At 26.4% G+C, this 16,610-nt stretch overlaps 1 protein-coding gene and 1 long non-coding RNA gene across 3 annotated transcripts in view; both read left to right on the forward strand.

Annotated features, from left to right (window-relative positions):
* Positions 1–5,798, forward strand: LOC102676170 (protein spinster). 2 transcript variants are annotated; one of them, XM_006608445.2, is made up of 10 exons: positions 1–505; positions 602–798; positions 885–1,036; positions 1,167–1,370; positions 1,443–1,577; positions 1,678–1,939; positions 2,062–2,160; positions 2,314–2,539; positions 3,826–3,920; positions 5,259–5,798. In XM_006608445.2, exons 1-9 carry the CDS (start codon positions 298–300, stop codon positions 3,876–3,878), a joined length of 1,536 nt encoding a protein of 511 aa, XP_006608508.1. In that variant the 5' UTR covers positions 1–297; the 3' UTR covers positions 3,879–3,920; positions 5,259–5,798. The 2 variants fall into 2 exon arrangements, with proteins under 2 accessions (XP_006608508.1, XP_006608507.1); XM_006608444.2 differs by lacking the exon at positions 3,826–3,920 and having other exon boundaries at positions 5,259–5,647.
* Positions 5,799–6,553: 755 nt separating this feature from the next.
* LOC116186270 overlaps positions 6,554–16,610 on the forward strand; it is a 17,157-nt gene continuing 7,100 nt past the window's right edge. The window contains exon 1 of the long non-coding RNA XR_004151231.1: positions 6,554–7,449. This is a non-coding gene — a long non-coding RNA (uncharacterized LOC116186270). The remainder of the gene's footprint in view (positions 7,450–16,610) is intronic.

Genomic DNA, 16,610 nt, shown 5'->3' on the forward strand with positions numbered 1-16,610 from the left:
TGCATGTAAATGACGCAAGCATGAATCTTTCGATGTGACGTTGTCATATGACTTAAATAGATGTAGAATATAATTTAAACATATACTTTGTAAATTGTGTATCAGTTTTATAAGTAAATCGTGAAAATGTATCGTTATGTGAATAATGTTACTTCAATATAAGAAAATTTGTTATAGCGTAAATTGGAATCTGCTTAAGGTCATGCCACGATACAAGAAGGTTAAAATATTTTTATAAAAAGAACATATTCGTGTCAATGTAAATAATAATTGGCACGAATACAAATTTGTTAAGTCATGGTCGATGAAGGATCAATTCCAAATGTATCGACGTATGAATATCATATGGTAAATGCTGAAAATGCTCAAAATACATCTAGAGAGAGACGAATAAAAAACGTAATGTTTTCGGAAATGAGAATGATTAACAGAACCGACTGGTTTACAGTCGGAGTGTTGTGTTTCGTTAATTTATTAAACTATATGGACCGTTTTACAGTCGCTGGTGTGTATTATTTTATTTCAATGTGATAAAGTTATGCTTATACAGTAAAGTTATATATTGAATAAAATCAATAAAAATTTATGTATAATGTTGTAGGAGTATTGACAGAAATAAAAAATGATTTTAAAATTACTAATGATAAATCTGGATTACTTCAAACTGCATTTATTTTAAGTTATATGGTGTTTGCACCATTATTTGGATATTTGGGAGATCGTTATAATAGAAAAGTTATAATGAGTAGTGGTGTGTTTTTATGGTGTTTGACAACATTTGTTGGTTCATACATGAAAGTAAATAAAAGTTCATAAATAAAAATTAAAGATAAAATAATTAATAAAGTAATTTTTTATAATATGTAAAATAAAATTTTTTTCAGTCATTTGGATGGTTTCTCTTGTTCAGGGCTCTTGTTGGTATAGGAGAGGCTAGTTATTCCACAATTGCACCAACAATAATTAGTGATTTATTTGTAAAAGATGTGCGTTCTAAAATGCTTGCATTATTTTATTTTGCAATACCTGTTGGAAGGTAAATTTAAATCTTATTGATATTAATATTATAATATGCTAGTTGTTAAATAATAAACAAAAATAAAAAAGAAAAGAAATATAATTGTTTTAAATTTAATATATAAATTTACATATAATTTATCTTTTAGTGGCTTAGGATATATAATAGGTGGTGAAGCAGCAAGAACTACTGGTGCATGGCAATGGGGTTTACGTATTACCCCTATATTTGGTTTATTAGCAATTATTTTATTGCTTGCAATAGTAAGAGATCCTATTAGAGGAGAAAGAGAAGGTGGAGTTCACTTATCAAATACTGCATGGTCAAATGATATCAAGGCATTATTAAAAAAGTAAATATTAAAGTAACTATTTATATATTTATAGTTGTTTACATTGCTATTACTTATATATATATGTTTTAGTCGAAGTTTTATGCTTTCTTCTGCTGGTTTCACATGTGTAGCTTTTGTTGCGGGAGCATTAGCTTGGTGGGCACCAACATTTTTACAATTGGGATTTACATTACATCCTAATGGACACAATGTTGATCCAGATGAGTATGTTTTTATTTTATTTTTTATATATTTAAAATAAGTAATTATATTTTCAGAAATAATTTCTAAATATAATTATAACTTCTATTTGTAATTATTTCAGTGTAGCATATAAATTTGGATTAATAGGAATGGTAGCTGGTTTAATAGGAGTTCCACTTGGTTCATTTTTGGCTCAAAAATTAAGAGTACACTGGCAGCAAGCTGATCCTTTAATATGTGCTATGGGACTTTTAATTAGTGTTCCATTATTGTTCTTTGCATCTTTAACTGCCAATACAAATTCTATATTATGTTATATATTAATATTCTTTGGACAATTATCATTAAACTTAAATTGGTCTATTGTAGCAGATATATTATTGGTATGATATTTATTTTCAATTTTATATATTTCTAAATTAAATTAACATATTTTTAATTATATTTTTTTAATATATTAATTATAATTATAATTTATAAATTAAATTATATTTTTTTAATATAGTATGTAGTGATACCAACAAGAAGATCTACAGCTGAAGCATTTCAAATACTCATTGCACATGCCTTTGGAGATGCAGGAAGTCCATATCTTATTGGTTTGGTAAATATCTTATATCTAAAATGTATATTAAATTTTTTTTATATTGTTCAATAATTTCATAAATAATGTAATATATTTTCACATTTTGTTCTATTTTATATATTATCTTTTATTATTATTAATAAATTTCATATTTTTATTGATTGTTTGCAGTTATCAGAAGGACTGAAAACAGTTCTTCTTTCAGAACTATATATAAAATATATTGATGCTGGAATGATAAATATAATAAATCAGGACGATATACTTCTCGAATTTCGTAGCTTGCAATATGCATTGTTTCTTACAATGTTTGTAGCAGTGCTTGGCAGCTTATTTTTCTTCATTACAGCTTTGTATATACAAAAGGATAAAGCATTAGTTGATCTTGTAATTGCAGGTAAGTGAAGTAGGATTCAAGTACGTAAAAAAAAGAAACTTTGTCTTAGCATCTTATTTGCATGTTTGTATGAAAACTTACTAATCAGCTTAATGTTTGATGTATATGTATGTACACACACAAGTTAGTACAAGTTTTATAATTCTTTTAAAAAGTTTTTCATTGCTTTGTATTGGAAACTCTTTTCGCAAGAATAATGCGGAGATTTTAACTAAAAAATAACGTTTATTACTTATAATATATTAGCTGCAAGATATACGTGTTATTGATGAATCATATTAATAATTATTTATTACCAAATCATAAGATTAAAAACATATTTTTTATTATTTAATCATTTATTATTTATATTCTACAGAGGAAAACGTTGCATTTAATTTGTCTCTATTAAGAGCTGTCACTAATAAAGTTGTATTAATTTTTTATATTTCAAATAAATATATAAATAAAATAATAATTTATATATGATTATAATATAATTATTTTTGCACAGTGCATGAATTATTTGCAAGTTTGGCGTTAAATGGACAGAGGCGAAAAGTAAGGAAATGTTACAATTTAATTTTTTTTAACACGTTAAGCGCTCGAAATTGTTTAATAAATATAATTATAAAACTTGTTATATGTTTGAAATTAAAAATGTGTAGAAAAATTTTATTCATTTAATATTTCCAAAAATAAAATATATGATTTATAAAATATGAAGGAGAATGATACAAAGTTGTCCCTTTGTTCTAAAACAATTATTTTTTTGGAAATCAAAGGCGCTTAACTTGTTAAAGTTGACAGTTTTTTAAGTATAATTTCTTTGAAAGTATGCAAATTTTTAAACTTAAATAATTTATTTATATCATTACAATTCGATTTTATATTTTTATGAAATATTATTTATCTAATATAATTTTTTGAAAGGTGACAGCTTTGTTAAATTATTAATAAAAAGCACATTTTCCTCTTTAGTTTATTTTTCCATTTAATCATTAATATTACGGGACTTAATGTGTTAAAAAATATTGTTAATGTAGTATAGGCAAACATAGAAAAATTGTTTATAAAAATATATTTTAAAATAATTTTTGGTTTAATACTTTATGTTTTAGTTGTAAATTTCATACTTTATAATATTTTGTTCTTGTATGTATTTTATGTTTTCATTGTTTGACATTTCCTATGGATTCAATTTATTATATATATATATATATATTCAACTTACAGTATTCCACGTGGTTTAATATGAAATCAATATGAAGTTTATTTTATGTAATATGCATACATCTTTCTTGCAGAGAAGTATCTAGATTCTAAGAATAATGGGCAAGCTGAATCAACGTGTTTATAAATCACATCACTGGGCCTTTCCTGATAGTGTGCTGTAAATCTGGTACATAATTTATTTTAATGATTTCAAATCTTTTTTTTATTTCATACGATAATCAGTTTATATCTGAAAATTATTACAATATTTAAAATAAAAAATAGAAATTGTAACAATTTTTATTTATTATATTTAATATATACAATTTTTCTTCATTTTAATAAAAGAATAATTTTATATAAATATAAAATGAATTATAAATTTTTTTTATTAATTAGTAAAATTAAAAGTAATTATTTTTTTGGATATTTTAATTGAATTTTATTTCAAAATTAATCAGTTCCAATTTAATTTTATCTTAATTTAGATAATTGATAAAATAAATAAATTTAATAAATATTATAAATTACAATTAATAATTTAAATTGATTATCGAATATATATTTTTTTTTTGTTTCTTCTTGACTTTTGCCATAATTTTCTTATATTCCTCGATTTTATTTAGTTTTATTCAGTCTTATTTTGATAAGGATTCCATATGTGATTATTCATTCTTATGTTTTTATCTTAAGTATTATTCATTTTTTAATTCAATTTCAATGCTACTTAGGAATTTCAATGGTAATACTTATATTTTATTAATAATTGCAATATTTGAAATTTAACATTATAATTTATATACTATAAAAACTGATGAAGCTTGCCTACTAAGAAAAAATTTTCTACACAATTTATATTGCACAAATACAATATATATATAAATATGTCTTGTTTCTTTTGCATGATAAATAATTGCATGTAAGGTGCTATTGACAATAGTATCTGTTTAGAATATGTAACAAAGAACACTAACATGTAGTAGTATTTTTGTTGTTGTTAGATCATAATATCATTTCTCATTTTCATTTCAATATAAATTTTATAATAAATTTTGTAGCAATTTATATATTTATCTGTTAGAAGAAAAATAAGACAAATATTAATTGAATGAATATTATGTTAATAATTATATCAAATGTTTCAGATTCTAAAGAAAAGAATTTGAAATAAATATAAAAGTATCACAATGAATATTTAAAAAAAAAATTGAGACATATCAATTTTCATACATTAGTTTTAATTCTCAAGATATATCAATATTTAAAATTTTCTGGCATTACATGTTTCATCAAATTTATTTTTTGTATAGCATAATAATATATTAATTAAATTTTTTATTAAAATTACTGATTGTATTTGCTTTACAATATGTGTTTATGTCAAATTTATTATAAATAAACTTTAAAAGAAAAAAATATATTTTCAGATAAATTTAAATGATGTTAAAAATATGATATTGTCAGTCTTAAAGGAGAAAAGAATTACATATTGTTGACACACATTTATAAATATATTTTGTTTTAGGTACAAATACTTCGGATTCAATGTACATATGTAACGACGAAGTTGAAAATGAAATACAAGATGATGTGCACAAACCATGATAGTGGATATTTTAATTTTTTGTTTATTGCAAAAATTTATAAACAAATTATGAAAAGAAATATTGAAATGCAACATGTTTCAGCAACGAATATTTATTAAATAGGAAAAAATATTTGTTTGATTCAGAATGAGCAATTATTGTGTTATAATTTGATTGACACAATGATAACATGTTCTGAGTACAGAACGTATATATTAAAGAAATTTTGTTAGTTTGTACTTATCCTCAGAGAGGTAATTCTGTTAATAATGTACAGAAGTATTGAACTTGAAGAGGACTATATTTAAATAGATTAAAAATTATTTAACATATTAGAGTATATTATATGTATTATAGTAATTTTGCATCTTATATTTTTATAGTAAGTTTCTTCTGATAGAAAATACGTTATTCTTGTGTAGTATGTAAAGTAAATATTTATCAGATATGTGTAATAAAATTAAAATTTTGTTATTAAACATTTTCATACTTAGAAAAATTAATATGTCTATTCTCACTAAATATGATATAACATTAATAATATAATAATTAATAATATAACAATTTGTGTGCCTTATGTGCATATAGATAAGTTTAATAGTTATTATAAAAAAAAAAAATGCTGAGAATATTTAATAAAATATTTAGTTAACATAATTTACTTAGTTTAAAAAAACAAGAATGCGTAAAATTAAATCGAAGAAATACCAATGAAATTAATTTTTTATTTATAAATATATTTTATAAATATAAAATAAAATATTATCTTGATTCTGTAATAATAAGAAACAAAAAAGTGTCATTGTTTTTTGTTAGATAAAAAAAAATTATTATCTTTGTAGATAATGCATATATAAGATCTTAAATAACATATTTATAATTTTTTTTTCTGCTTAATTATGTATTTTTAAGCATATTGAATGTAATACTCCAATTTCTGTTTTTGTATAATAATTTTAAAAATATAACAAATTATCCATTTTTCAAATCTTTTTGTGTAAATTTTATTTATAAATTTCATTTACTTACAAATAATTATTTAAAAAAGATTTATTAAAATAAGTTATTTTATAATGTCAAGTTATGTTTTAAATATTACAATAATATTTGCAAATATTTTGATTTTAACAACATTTTATCAAATTAATAATTTTAAATAATTTTCTGTTAATTACAGTTTTAATATTGCAATATAATTAAGGTTATCTGAAAAACATTGTCTTTTTGATTCGACCCTATCTCAAAATAAAGCAAAGATTGTTGACAATGTTAATATTTGGCAAAGATAAGTCTTTCGTTGGAAGCTACTCCAGACAATGCAAATTATACGTAAATAGTATATGAAACACCATTGCTATCGTAATATCTTAGTATTTTAAAATTTTTAAAAAAAGGAAAAATATATATTTTTTTCAAATTTGTGAATAATTTTCAAGAAAGAAGTAAAATAATTTTAAAGTGAAGAAAAAGACAGCGTGATGGTTCAAAACACATTTTAAAATCTGTTGCATAATTGAATAGTTCGACAGTCGAGAATAATACGATACCGAAGATCGTTATCGTATCGAAGGGCGCCACTATCGATGATACATCAGAAAATTTGAAAGTATACCAGTCAAAATACGATTATCTACGCGGTATGCGTGTCGTGTTTGAGTATTCGGTTTTTTGAACGATTTCATGATCGAAACGTGTGTAGAGATTTGTGCAATGAATTCTCCAGACACTAAAAGTTCTAAATAAAGCTTAAAGGTCGTAGAAGTTCCTGGAAATGTAACGTAGCCCAGTATTACTTGTGGATAACTCGTATTAGTGTACAAGGAGGGACGCGGGAGAAACTGATTGGCAGATTGCGTTTCATAACTGACGGGAATAGTTAGTCAATCAAGATCGGCAATTTTCAAATTTTGCCGGCGACTGATAGTTTCAGTGGAAATTGTTTGCCGACGCTGAAAGGGTCAAAGATGATTTTATCGTTTCATCGATTTTGCAAAATGTATCTTGAAATTGTTCGGTATTCATTTTAAATATAGTGGTGATAAATCTTTCAAAGAATACTGTCGAGAAAGAATCGTCGAAATTTACTTCCAGAAAAGAATCAACAAGTTCTACGTATACTTCGTTTCGAAGGTATGATATTAATTTTATTTTATTACTTTTTTTTTTTAGTAATTGATTTCCTCACTAATTTATTTTATACATAGCGAAATTAAATTGCGTAAATAAAAATTAATGGCGGCCAATATAATGGCGATTATATATTATTATATTAGTATTTGTTGAATAATTGATTGAATGAATACTTTTGAACATTTTGGTATCTTTTAAAAATTTTTGTTTAATTAAGAACTATTTGAGAAATTGTGATATATTATATAAATATATACATAATATTTATATGCAGTTTAGAATTTTATAGATATATTATTTATAGAATATAAGAAAAGGGATCAACTTTTTAATTTGATTAAAAAAAATGTTCCTGTAAAAAATGCACAAATTCAAGGGGAAAAAACACGATTCTAACATGATTATTTTGTATTTTATAAAATGGAGTCTTCAATTTTTTTGTATATCAAAAATGACCTTGAGAATATGTCAATAAGTTGAAGGTTGAAACCTTGTGTATTTACTGTGAAGTATGATGACATATAATATATACATTTATACATATTTATGCATTCGAGGTTACTTTATCAATTTTTTGATTTTAAATCTAATCTTTCAAATAATTTCATATTAACTATATTTCATATTAATCATATTTCAATCACAAATGATATTCGATTTAAATGTAAAATCTGAATGATATTCAAATCACAACATAAAAGATATAAAAAGCGGATCAAAGCATTTTTTGCATTCGTTTCAACATTTTATCGTGATGTTTTTAAGATTCCGACTCGTTAACCTTTGATAACGAGATGGAGCTCGTACCATAAAGAAAATCCTCGAACAAAAACCTTGCGAAATTGTTTTTTGCCCGTATTGCGAACAATTGTTAATTTAATTTTACTGACTGTTTTGTTCAAAAAGCAATAAATTCACGCGGAAAAGTTCGTTTGAATTTCTACCGTGTATCACAATTTATTTGTTTGCAAGAAAGTTAATATTGTCATTTAAATAATATTTTATTCTATAAATATTATTTTGTTACAATTATTCAGTATTTTATTAAATATAAGTTTGTAATATTTAAATATAAATATTTAAAATTTAAATTCATATTAAAAATAATTTCAGTAATCTTGTGAAAGTGATAAAGATAGTATCTAACATTTTCAAAATGTACATCACCATACATACAACGCACTTTAGAAACTTGTTAAAAGAGATTTAGTCTTGAAACTTTATTAAAATTTTCATTCTACAAGATATCGTTGACATAGTGTGCTTCATTGTAACAACATCCTGTATAAGTTGGTTTTATTCACTTCTACGATATGAAATACCGCAATTAAAATATTCAATTAATACAGATTCTCGAAATAACGTGAAATTTACAAATTTTTTATCTAAATTTATATCTCAATTAGAATATATCGAAACAATTTGCATATTCGGCAGAGAAGAACTCTGATAAAATTTCAAAAAACCGAAATGTTAGCATAGGAATCGCATGATATGCCAGAAATGTTATTTGTCGCAAGGGATTTGAAGCAATATCTATCGTAGGCCATCGACGGTACAGATAACACGAAAAAGTCTCTTCCAATTTTCAACCAATGATTGGCAATCATAGAAAATAACTAATATCCAATCCCACATAATTCAAGTTATCTTTCTCCACATTATCCTTCAATATCAATTTAATCAACATTTTATTTCCAATAAATTATTTTCATACAATAATAAATCCTACTTTTCGTTATTTTATTACTTCATTATATTTATAACAATATTATTGAATCGATAAAAGAATATTTATCGTTAGATTATCAATATCACAAAAAAAATATTAAAAAAAATCTTCCTTTTAAATCGTTGATTAAAATCATTGCCAGAGAAAATGCTTAATCATCTCAGATCCTTCAAAAACTTCTCTTTTTATTTCTTCCATTTCTATCTATTCTACAAAACTAACAATCCAATCATAGTCATCCACGTATACACTAAGAAATTTTATTAATATATTCAATGCAGAAAATATAAAAATAAAATATTTTCTAAATATCCAACTTTTGCATTTGCATTCAATACAAATATTGTCATTGCTACATATTATATTCATTATATTTTTCACCATCTTATCATTATTTCTTGAGCATAATCAAAAATCCATGTACCTTATCGAAAATCGATTCAATTTTGCCGCATTGAACGTGTTATTCAAATCACATTTCTCGAGAAAAACTCATATCTTTTTTCCCAAAATCAACATCCCACTTTCAAATCAAACAATCATTAATTTATTATATCTATATCTATAAGATTATTAACACATTCAATGCGAGCAACGTGAAAAGATGAAAAAGATTATTTTTCACTTTTATCTTCCTTTTTTTTTTTTTTTTATAATACAAGTATATAATACAAGTATTGCGATTGACACAGTATGAATAATCATTTCCAATTTCATTATTACATTTAAATCAAAAATTCATTCATCCGTGAACCGAAGAAACTCTCTTCGATATTTGATCAAATCGCATCGAATCTGTATTATTCATCTCTCAAGAACTCTCAAGCTTCTCCACATCTTCGCGCTCTCCTCCAAAAACGATCACGAATCATCCACACCCACACCAAGAAATCCCATTAAACCATTTCCTGTTACGTTACACTCACGCTAACGAAAACACTCTCGAAAAACACTCTCTTACCGACCGAAAAATTTTGTTTTTCCGGCTGTGCACCCAGCCTTGCGTATATACGATTGCCTGCATCGACAGTTGCCCTTAATTCTAAAATAACGCTCTGCCACCACTCCGTGACCCGTGTTGGAAGACGCGTTGGTCGATCTGTTTTTTTTACAGCCAGCCTTAAAGTGGCCGCCTACTATCTCGTTTAAACGGTTATTCTCCGCGTTGACGCAGATGGTGAACCATTTCTAGGTCGTTCAACACCCGACTGTCTTTTCGCGCGTAATATCCTCCTCGCTTACGGCCATCGTTTATCTCGAGAAACTTTAACCAGCTACTTTTTTCTCCTTCCCCCCTCTCCCTCCTTCCCCCCTCTCCCTCCTCGCCCCGTTCTTCTTTTCCTCGCATTTCTCCTCTCCACGGCGCAACGCAACACAACGTTGCAACGTTGCGACGCGCCGCAACGTTGTTTATACTACTGAAAGTAGTAATTTCGACTATATACGTCCGCGACAGAATGTCTATTCAACGGGCGAGAGAATGAGAGGGTCTTCGTCGTTTCAAGAGTGGATGCACGTTTAGGGGGCGGAATGTGAATCTGACAATGAGCTCCAAGATTTCCACCATAATGGTTTAAGATGGTCGAGATTGTAGGGTCATGAGTGATGATATTGAAGAGCAGTAAAGTATAGTATTTTTATATGTTTTGTGTAATTGAAATTTTCTAGATGTGATTGTGAATCGTTTAAAATAGTGTTTTCAATTTGGATGTAATGTAAAATGTTCGTTTAAAAAGATCTTTGTGGTAATTTGAGATAAATACACATTTGATGGAGTCATGAATCTGAATTGTAAGATAAACTTTCTTTTTATTGCTATTGAGATTGTTGTAGAGGAGAAAGTATTTTTAGGATTTGTGTAATTTTGCAGATGTGATAGTAAAATGTGATTGTAAATATTGAAAATAGTGTTTTTAATTTGTTAACATATAATGTAATATGTTTAAAAAGATCTTTGTATTTGAGGTAAATACACATTTGGTGGAGTCATGAATCTGAATTGTAAGAGAAGCTTTCTTTTTATTAAGATTGTTGAATTTAGAGGAGAAATAATATTTTTAGGATTTGTGTAATTGAAATTTTACAGATTGTAAAGTTGTAAATCGTTGAAAATAGTATTTTTAATTTGGATGTAATGTAAAATGTTAAAAAGAATATTATTTCTTTGTATTTAGAATGAATGCATATTTGATGGAATCATGAGTCTGAATTATGAATCAAGATTTCTTTTTACTGATAATAGTTTGGAGGGGTTGAGATTATAAGATTATTGTGATTATCATAAATGAGAAAGTATAATGTTTTTAAGATTAGTATATTGAGATATATTCGAAATTGTAAGTCGTTGAAAGTAATATTTTCAACTTACATGTGCTATAAAATATTTATTTAAAGAGGTCGCTTTTTTTTTACTGTAGCATTGGAGGATATACACACTTGGTAAATGGAGCTATAAATCTGAGTCGTCTAGGTCAAGGTCTTTTTTTATTAGTAATTTTTTTTTTTACAATGGAAATGGAAATGGACAACACAAATGTGCAAATGTGTTTTCAAATGTTGGTGTAATTCAAAATTGAGATGTTGTAAATCGAAGCAAAGATTGTTGTCGCGTTCTCGAATGGAATATTTGAAAGTTTCTCAAAGGAGAAATGGTATCAGTGATGATATTTTCCACTCGAGAAAATGGTGAATATAATAATATAGATGTGAAGGAATACACAGTTGGTTTCGTCTCTCTCGAAGATAAAAGAAAATCCTTTAACGCAATTTCATTCGACTTAACACGATTTAATCATTTTATAAAATTCCAATTTCCCTCAATTTAATACTTCATTACCTCTAATTTTCGCAATATCAATAATAATTCAAGCGTATAAACTCAATTACACTCTTGATTCCAATCCCTCTGAAAGTTTCTGCTGGGAAATTTCATCCTTCTTCCTTCATGCTACTTGGCTTTAAACGATTTACATCAATGATAAAGTTACAAACTTTTTTTTCTCGCACAAGATCTCCTCTATCGAACGTGCAATTCCCCCTCCTTTTCTGCAAACGAAAGAAACTCGAAGGAACTTTCCACCTTTTAACACCGTGCTTTCTTATTGGTAATAATAGAAAATCCTTTAATGAAAATTTTCAGCATTATATTAAGATCGATCGAGATCTCGAAACAATTTGATTGTGATTCGAAATTCTAAAAAATTAAGAATGACTGTTATTATTTTGAGTTTGAAAAATTTAAAAAAAAAAAAGGAAGGAAAAAAAAAATTTTTTAATTTCGAGAGTTTAAAGACTTTACAAAATTTCACAGATCTAAAAATCAATCGCTTCGACTAATTTTTAATTAGTCCATGATCATGGAATTTACCTTTTAGCACTAATGTCTTCTTATTGATAATAATAAGAAATCTTTTAATGAAAATTTTCAACATCATATTAAGATCGATCGAGATCTCGAAACAATTTGATTGTGATTCGAAATTCTAAAAAATTAAGAATGACTGTTATTAACACTGACTATTATTTTGAGTTTGAAAAATTTAGAAAAAAAAAGGAAGGAAAAAATAAATATTTTAATTTCGAGAGTTTAAAGACTTTACAAAATTTCACAGATCTAAAAATCAATCACTTCGACTAATTTTTAATTAGTCCATGATCATGGAATTTACCTTTTAGCACTAATGTCTTCTTATTGACAATATTAGGAAATCCTTTAATGAAAATTTTCAGCATTATATTAAGATCGATCGAGATCTCGAAACAATTCCCTAATTTGATTGTGATTCGAAATTCTAAAAAATTAAGAATGACTGTTATTATTTTGAGTTTGAAAAATTTAAAAAAAAAAGGAAGGAAAAAATAAATATTTTAATTTCGAGAGTTTAAAGACTTTACAAAATTTCACAGATCTAAAAATCAATCATTTCGACTAATTTTTAATTAGTCCATGATCATGGAATTTAGCACTAATTTCTTTTAGCACTAATATCTTCTTATTGACAATAATAGGAAATCCTTTAATGAAAATTTTCAGCATTATATTAAGATTGATTGGTCGAAATCTCGAAACTAATTTTTAATTTCCATGATCATGGAAAGGATAGGCATTCTCTTAGTGAATACTACACATTTTTCCTCGAGCGAAGAAAAAGGCGGTTTTATCATGTTACAGTTCATTGTGCTCGTAATGCTTTTTATCCTATATCAGCTTATAACAAAAGCAGACTCATGCTCGCTCGTAAATTTTAAATTGATCGTACGATTTATGATTTCCTGTTGGTCGCCTCGCGTCGAAGAACAAAACGTAAAGGTAAAGAGAGGGCAAGCTACATCGTGGAGGAATCTCGAGTTGTTCAGCCTCGTTAAGGAGAATGATCCGTTTATAGCAAGACAATCTCGAAAAGAGATCTTCCTTTTTCTAGCTATAGTGAAATTTATCGATAAGAATTAAACTTGATTCGTTTGATATAATATTTTTTATTTTTGGATGATCAAATCGTTACAGAAATATATCAATAACGTGGGAAAAATTGGAAAAATTATTCGCAATGATGAAAAATTTAACACAAACACGATCAAATTTTATTTACTCTTAATATTTTTTACTCCATTAATTTTCTTTTTTATAAAATATAATGTAAAAATCAAAATTCTAAAATTCTAAAATATATAATAAAATATTTTAAGATAAAAAAGAAAAAAATATTTTAAAAATCGAATCCACCAAGAGACATATAACAATCGAAACAAGTAGTATTTGACATTTGATGGATATCATGGATGGATACCATTCTAAATCAACGTCACTAATGCAATTACTAATCTGATATTCTCCTCTGATCCCGAGGAGACCTCGAAACGAATCGCATATAATCAAACTATAATCGATGTGATTTAGCAATTTCCAAATTACGGTGATCCTATACTATACTATACTTATACTATACTATACTATTCTAAACCAAAGATAAATGTTTGTCCCAATGGACCGATGTTGACGACTCAGTTGTAAACTTTGACAATGGCGTTCGTTGGTTAAAGCTCGTTGAAACGACTTGCAAAGAGAGTATGATATAAAATACAATATAAATTCAAGGATGAAATTAAAGAATGAAAAATGATAAGGAATGTTCAACGTAGTATCGCTTTTTCACTTCGTCTTATTATTCTTTCAAGAATTTTCAACTCTTGTTCCGCTTCATCTGTTTTTTCTCTTTTTTCCTTTCCTTTTCTCCTCTTTCTTTTCCTTTTCTTCAGATACACGAGGGAAACGCCATTAATATTTTCCAAAGTTTCTCGTTTAAGAACGAGAGAAAGAGACGAAAAAAAAAATCATTTGTTATCATTGTATTTTAAATCGATTGTTGTTGTAAATCCAATTTTTATTCCGACGTTGAACAATATAGTATAGAATTTTAATAAATTCGATAAAAATACGTAATTTCGGCTAATACGCGAATAATAATAATATCAAGTATATTCAAATCGATATTATCCAACCACGATATTAACATCGTGTGTTAAGGTATGCAACGATAAATTCGCATAATATATCAACAGCAATAAAGTGAATTCCATCGACCTCATAACTTTCATATTAATATTTACAACGCTGCTGCTATTAACGAAGTGATAAGTTTGATGATAATAAAATGTAAAATTCAACATATATATATATATTTTTTTTATTAAATCGTATTGTTTGTTACGTTACATTTTTATCTGTATCGAAAAAACTTTATATTTTATTATAATTACTAAGGTAAGGTATTCAAGATTCGTTCATGCAATCGGTATTTTTAGCTTTATTCTTCCTTCATATTATTTCCTATTTGCGTTTTGCGGATTTATATTTCTTATAAAATGTGCGAACATCCGTGGTTTATTCATCAATGTACAGTCAGGCGTTTATTTATGTTAGACTATCATTTCTGCGCTACCGTTTTCTATATCTACGGGAATTTTCTTCACTCGCTTTCTGTTTTTCTTTCTGTTTAAAATCTTGAGTTTTAAGAAATAATAATTGTTAGGTAGATATTTAATTGTCTCTCATATTTTCCTCGAACTTGAGAAATTTTTCGATAATTTTAATTTAAAAATTCACAAAGATATTGCGTAATTAAAATCTTTTTTACTCTTAGAATATTATTTGAATAAATGTATTTTACACGTACTATAACTGATACACGTGTGAGTGTCATTTGCATACGTTTATGAAACGTAAGAAGAAATTAAAATCTGATAAAAATTTCGATTAAAAAAATTTCGTTCGTATATACGAAGAAAATGGAGGTGTGATAAGAATAAAATTTTCCAAAAAAGAGAAAAAGAAATGTCAAAAAGAAATTATTTTCCACCTTTTCAAATTTATTCCAACCACGATATTAAAGATTGGACACGATGAAACACGATTCGCCATCGCACAGGTAAGATGAAATACCGTTGGGTAGATACTCAGACGTGATAAGATGTTCAAAATAACGATCGAAAGTCTGGTCCAGATACCGAACCTTGGAATATTTATTACGAGATAAATCGAGGCATCGAAATAGTTTGCATTCGAATGTGTTTCGAGAGTAAAAAAAAAAAAAAAAAAAAAAAAAAAAAAGAAAAAGAGAAAAAGAGAAAGAGAAAATTAAATTGAAATTATACCCATTTACGATTGCATACGATCTCATTAATTGTTCGATGGGGTCAATATCACATATTGCCCTTCCTCCGATGTGTTGCACGAGTTATCCATACATTAATATTCTTCTACAATATTTTGTTGTTTCATTCACCGTGATTTGCATTATTTTACACGTTTGTAAAATTCTCCACATGCTAATAATTAAATTTAAATATTCATACGAGTGGATAGTACATCATTTACTGGAATATTAATCTTCCTCGATAAATATTAATTAATATCGAAATAATTTTTCATCAATATTAATTTTATTTCCTTGAGAAGGGGAAAAATTAAATAATAATTATATACCTCGCGTCCGACAAAGTATTACAAATTTATCGTTAAACAGATTATTCTTTTCCCCTAGAAGAACAATTTCTTCTTCTTCCTCCCCCTTTAAATTTATCGTACGCCTGTCATTTACGAAAGTGAAAATGTTCGAATAAATAATCGATAATTTACGCGCAGAAACTTTTTATTCCCGCGATATTAATGCATTCGATATCGCTTTTCCTTGAAATATTTTCATTCCTGTCAGTGGCTATCTGTTAACGTCAGATGTATACATGGCTATGCCGTTACTTTTACGCCCCTTTTACAAACAAACGAAACGTATGAACGCGAATGTCGTTTTCTATCCAGATAAAAATCGTGAAAATTTCACGTTTCTTCTTTATAGATATTTCTGCGAATATTTCATCGATTTTCTCGAAAAAAAAAAAAAAAACTCGTATATACATCCATACTTGCTACGTG

The sequence above is a fragment of the Apis dorsata genome, unplaced genomic scaffold (assembly GCF_000469605.1).
Source record: "Apis dorsata unplaced genomic scaffold, Apis dorsata 1.3 scaffold_37, whole genome shotgun sequence".
NCBI classification, from domain to species: Eukaryota; Metazoa; Arthropoda; class Insecta; order Hymenoptera; family Apidae; genus Apis; species Apis dorsata.

Bases quoted from the DNA above. Each gene is read 5' to 3' on its own strand.
- LOC102676170 (XM_006608444.2), top strand. From the start codon at position 298: ATGGTCGATGAAGGATCAATTCCAAATGTATCGACGTATGAATATCAT. The intron at 799-884 runs GTAAATAAAAGT...AATTTTTTTCAG, and splicing joins TTGTTGGTTCATACATGAAA to TCATTTGGATGGTTTCTCTT. The intron at 2,540-5,258 runs GTAAGTGAAGTA...ATTTTGTTTTAG, and splicing joins AGTTGATCTTGTAATTGCAG to GTACAAATACTTCGGATTCA.